The sequence below is a fragment of the Priapulus caudatus genome, unplaced genomic scaffold, assembly GCF_000485595.1.
Source record: "Priapulus caudatus unplaced genomic scaffold, Priapulus_caudatus-5.0.1 Scaffold2003, whole genome shotgun sequence".
Classification (NCBI taxonomy): Eukaryota; Metazoa; Priapulida; class Priapulimorpha; order Priapulimorphida; family Priapulidae; genus Priapulus; species Priapulus caudatus.
The window spans coordinates 51,757-57,443 of NW_014579064.1; the positions used below are offsets into that span (position 1 = coordinate 51,757).

Sequence of the window (5,687 nt, forward strand, 5' to 3'; positions counted from 1 at the left end):
AGAGAGAGAGAGAGAGAGAGAGAGAGAGAGAGAGAGAGGCAGTTGAGCATACAATACGTACACGTCTTGCACATGCAGGTAACAAGACAGATGAGGTGTCATCTCGTAACGAGGCGTCAACTCGACATAAATATACTACAAATACGCCAACGTACACCACCCGCGAGTAGACGGGAAGCAATCGCGTAGTTATTCTTTGTAAATATAATATATTCATATAATAGCGAGCCATGAGTAACATAATTCTGATATGTATATCTATATTATAATTATAATCTATATTTTGTCACTCCCGCTACTGTTGCCCCGCCACGCCAGTTCACCTCACCCACCGGCATGCGTGCGTGCGTGCGTACTAGCTCACCGTATCCACCGGCATGCGTGCGTGCGTGCGTGCGTACTAGCTCACCGTATCCACCGGCATGCATGCGTGCGTGCGTGCGTACTAGATCACCGTATCCACCGGCATGCGTGCGTGCGTGCGTGCGACCGTTAAACCGTATTTTATGCAAGAAAAAAATTCCGCGTTTTCCAACTCGTTCGCCGACGCGTTTGCATAATATTGACGCACTATAGCGCGGGCATGCGCGCCCCATTCTCCTCACCTCATTCAAACGCACAAAGGAACCCGCCCGCCCTCCCATAGGCACCCATCGCCGCCTCCCGTGCGCGCGCGCGCACGCACGCCAGGTCGAGAGGCATTGTGTGACGGCGTGCGCACCTGGGGCCTCACACCTGCCGACATACGCGGCTCCTGCTGCTGGTGGTGGTGATGATGCTGCTACTGCTGGTGGTGGTGGTGATGATGATGCTGCTGGTGCTACCGCTGCTGCTGCTGCTGGTGGTGGTGGTGATGATGATGCTACTGCTGCTGCTGCTGCTGGTGGTGTGGTGCTGCTGCTGGTGGTGGTGGTGGTGCTACTGCTGCTGCTAGTGCTGGTGGTGGTGGTGGTGATGATGCTACTGCTGCTGCTGCTGGTGGTGTGGTGCTGCTGCTACTGCTGCTGGTGGTGCTGCTGCTGCTGGTGGTGGTGCTGTTGCTGCTGCGGCTGCTGCTGCTGGTGGTGCTACTACTGCTGCTGCTGGTAATGTTGCTACGGCTGTTACTGGTGGTGGTACTGCTGCCGCTGCTGCGACGTACGCGTGACGGGCCGTTTAAGTGACGCACACACACACACACGCGCGCGCGCACACACACACACGCGCACACACACCTGCTCCCCGTTCTCGGTGTGCTAATAACCCGTCCAACGGTTACTCTACACACCGTATTATTTAGATTAAACTAGCGACCGCTAGCGAAAGATGCAGCGCGCCAGTGTCTCCCTCCCCCCCTCTCTCTCTCTCTCTCTCTCTCTCTCTCTCTCTCTCTCTCTCTCTCTCTCTCTCTCTCTCTCTCTCTCTCTCTCTCTCTCTCTCTCTCTCTCTCTCTCTCTCTCTCTCTCTCTCTCTCTCTCCCCCCACCTCTACTCCTTCTCCTTCCCTCCTCTCTCTCCCCTCTCTCTTCGCTCCCTCTCTTCTCTCTCATCTCTCATCTCTCTCTCTCTCCCTCTCTCTTTCTCCCTCGTTCTCTCTCTCTCACTCTCTCATCTCTCTCTCTCTCCCTCGTCTCCTCTCTACTCGCGCTCTCTCCTCTCTTTATCTCCCTCTCTCTCTCTTACCTCCTCTCCCCGTCTCATACTCTCACTCTCTCCTCTCTCTCCTCCACTCTCTCTTCTCTCCCGCTCTCCCTCTCATCTCTCTCCCTCTTCCTCTCTCTCTTTCTCCCTCTCTCTCTGCTCTCTCCTCTCTCTCTCTCTCCCCTCTCATCGCTCTCTCCTCTCTCTCGCCTCTTCTCTCTCTCTCGCTCTCTCGCTTCTCTTCCCCTCTCTCGCCTTCTCTCCGCTTATTGCATAGCTTCCTACATACGTTCACTAAATCTCGCGTACTTTGAAATTTTCTCGCGATTTTTCCAAGCGTGATATTCGCGCTCCTCCACACAAGCTCACTGCTCACACAAGCGCAACGCGAGCTTTATGTGTGCATGTGCGCCTGTTGGCGGTTGTGTGTGTGTGTGTGTGTGTGTGCGCTGCGGTGCGTGTCGCGCCGCCCCTGTGTGTAGTGTGTTGTAGCGCTGTGTGTGTGTGCTGTGTGTGAATGTGTCTGTATGATGATGCGCGCGTATGTGTGTTATCTGTGTGTGTCTTCGCGCGCGCGTACTATTTTTGTATGGTTAGTGTCCTGTGTAGCGCGCCGCGCGTGTATGCTGTCGTATGTGATGTGCGTGTGCGCGCGTGTGCCTCGTCGCGCCGTGTGTGTATATATATGCTCCCCGTGTGTAATGTGGTGTGTGCGGCGCCGTATGCTGTGTATGTGTGTGTGCGCCGCGCGTGTATGTGTGTGTATGTGTGTGCTGTGCCAGGCGTCTGTTGCGCGCGCGACGTGTGGTGTATATATATGCGTGTGTAATGCGCCCCTGGTGTGTGCCGCGCCGCGGTTGTGATGTGTGTCGGCGGCCGGCGCGTGTATGTGTGGTATGTGTGTGCCGCGCCGCGCGTATGTGTTATGTGTGTATGTGTGTTCTGCTCGCGCGCGTGTATGTGTGTGTATCTGTAATATATATGCGCTTGGTGTAATGGTGATGTGTGCGCGCGTGTCTTGCGCGGGCGTGTGTGTGCGCGCGTTTGTGTATATATAATGCGGTGTAATGTGTGTGTGCGCCGCGTCGTGGTTGCGCGCGCGTGTATGCTATGTGTGTGTAGTGTGTGTGCGTGAGCGCGCGTGTGTATTATATGTTGTGTGTACCGCGTGTTTAGAGGAACCTGGCCGCGACGTTTCCGCAATAAACATTGAGACAGCGTGTCGATGCCATTAATACGTCGTCTCGGGAGAACGAACGCCGAACGCCAATGCCTGACCAATTCTGCTCTTCTATTATCGTGAGCGTCACGCCAATCTTCAACAGAGAGACACTCAGTCGATGTGCGTGTCTTCATGTCGATTTGACGTAATGTTTATAATTTCTCCTTATATCATTATCTATATCATTATCAGCGTTCATACCAGCACCCCATCTATCTATACCATACACAGCGAGAGCAGACAGAGCAGACGAAAGAAAGAGAGAGAGAGAGAGAGAGAAAGAGAGAGAGAGCGAGGGAGAGAGAGAGAAAAACAGAGAGAAAGAGAGAGAGAGCGCGGGGGAGAGAGAAACAGAGAGAGACGCCCAGCGCACCCATACATACGATTAGAAAAAAGATAGAGAAGAATTGAATGAAAGATTATAAAAAAAATTGTCTGGTAGCGAAACCACACGTTTGCGGTTCAGCTACATATGCATAATCACAATGATATACGTATATACTCTTCGAAAACACCTTTAATAGTTTTACTGCCCTAAATTATGTCGCTAATTTACAAGTACCTCGATAGTGACTCAATTTTAGTAAGTATTCAATTTGGGTTCATTAAACTCACATTCACATTCATTGAGTTCATGTAACCCGCGCAATATTATAATACACCGAGATCGCATAGCCTGTGTTTAACGCGATTGCCGTAATATCTTGTAAAAAATATAATAATGTATTATGATAAAAATATATAAAAGTACAATAATGTATAAAGAGTAAGTATAATTTAGTTTCGTATAACATAACGATTTTTTTTATTCACTCCCGACACTGCTATTTATGCATGCAGCGAACACCGTAATAACCCGGTCGTTATATATATGATTAGAAGCGGACATGCAACAACGCACCGTGTGGTGATCTATGCATTTGAAATTCTCTCGCACGCGGTCGTTGACACGCTCTTGCCTAGTCATCTCTCACACAACGTCGGCTGTATCTGTCGCTACGCACGACGATGGCGATAGAGCATTAAGGGCGACAAGGAGTTGTCGAAACGCGTGTAAGAAGAACTGATAGCGATCTCACAGAACACGGTTACCCCTGCGGGTTGGCCACGCGCTCCCACAGCACAGAGCGAAGATGAAGAGCAGAAAGTGTGAGAGAGTCACACACTGGTGCCGTACACTGGTGGAACCTGTTTCATTGTCGACACCTTCCTCGGAGTAATAAGGAGAGATGCTTGAACGACAAGCGTCTCTTCAGCGCGTACACGCACACAGTTGGCGGAAATACGCCCGCACACGCAAACACTCATCTACCAGTGGTCTCCCGGGGCAGATAGATAGATAGGTAGATAGATAGATAGATAGATAGATATAGGTAGGTATAGCTGAATGTATAGAAAGATAGAGAGAGATAGATGGAGGGAAAGATCAAAAGAGACAGATAGCCAGATCAATTTATATTGAATATAATATATAAATAAATTTATAGGCCTAATAATAATAATAAATCTATAACGTGTGTGGTAATAAAGCTGATAAAATTCTCGCGCATGCGCGATGCGACTTACCTGTTCGTCTGCGAGTGTGAACCACGTGTCCAATATGATTCCCAGCCTCTGCCGATGATAGCGACCCGTCGTCTTCACGGACAGAAATATCGTCTCTAGTCCAGCTATCCGTTGCCACGGCTTCACGTCACTCGCTACCCGAGAAACGTCGGCCGCCGTCGTCGCCACGGCGGGTTTCACCGCCAGGTGTTGCTCATCGTCCCGTCGGTCGTCGCCGTCCGCTCGCGCTGCGTTGTTCTCCTGCAGTTTAAACTGTCGAAAACGCGGATAGAAGTCGTCGGCAGCTAGCAGCACGTCGGCGTCGGCGACCGAGTTTGGCGACAATGCAGAGTTACTGTTGTCGGCGACTGCCGAGCCGACGTTGCCGCGTTGCTGGACGAGGCACCAGAGGAGGGCGGCCGACGACAGAAGGGCCAGCGCCTGCGCCGCCCGTGACGTCCGCTGCCGTAACCACATATCCTCCTCCTCCTCCTCCTCCTCCCACTCCCCTCCTCCTCTTCCTGCTCCTCTTCTTCTTCCTCCCCTCCTCCTCCTCCTCCTCCTGCACCTCAGCTGGTAGAAGAGGAAGACTCACGTGGTGGCTTGCCTTCTCATTCACGCATTCACTAGAAGATTCGCACGGACGAGGATATTCTTATACACACGGTAACAGCTAGTAGAAGATCCTTCCTTCACATCTTTCTGTAACAGTAGAGGAATCCTCCTTCACATATCCGCGTGGACAACCACCGACTATTCCTCCAGCAATAGTAGATATACAACAGCAGCAGAAGCACGGAACTGACCGCCTGCACTCACCGCGCGTATACACGGGTGTACTACACGCTCGCGTCTATGCGGGTGGTGGGTGGCGTGGGAGGTGGGGGGAGGGAGGGCAGATGCAGGAAGAAAGCCTCCTCTTCACTCGGACGTCTGCACCTGGTGCCAATCTCGTTACGGGGCAGCAGTAGTGCACGGAGCAGCATCAGCAACATGTGCAGCTAGCGCTAGCTATAGCGATAGTCGCTACCGTTGCGCTGACACACAATACTGTTGGAACACGGTCTGCTATATCCCGCCCGCGCGCCCCGTGAGAACGCAAGCAGGCGTGACCTCCCCTAGTTAGCTACCAACACCCGACCGACGCCGGGGCATCATGTTCTACTGCTGATGCTCCCATTCCAGGATTCAGCTGCCTGATCACTATAATGATGTAAATGATGATAATAATAATAATAATAATAATAATAATAATAATAATAATAATAATAATAATAATAATGAGAATGAGAATGAGAATG

At 51.4% G+C, this 5,687-nt stretch overlaps 1 protein-coding gene across 1 annotated transcript in view; it reads right to left on the reverse strand.

Moving 5' to 3' along the window:
• The window catches only part of LOC106818064 (fringe glycosyltransferase-like), a 33,443-nt gene extending 28,024 nt beyond the window's left edge, over positions 1 to 5,419 (reverse strand). The window contains exon 1 of the mRNA XM_014822785.1: positions 4,408 to 5,419. Coding sequence (XP_014678271.1) covers positions 4,408 to 4,863 — 456 coding nt within the window. The 5' untranslated portion in view covers positions 4,864 to 5,419. The remainder of the gene's footprint in view (positions 1 to 4,407) is intronic.
• Positions 5,420 to 5,687: the final 268 nt, after the last annotated feature.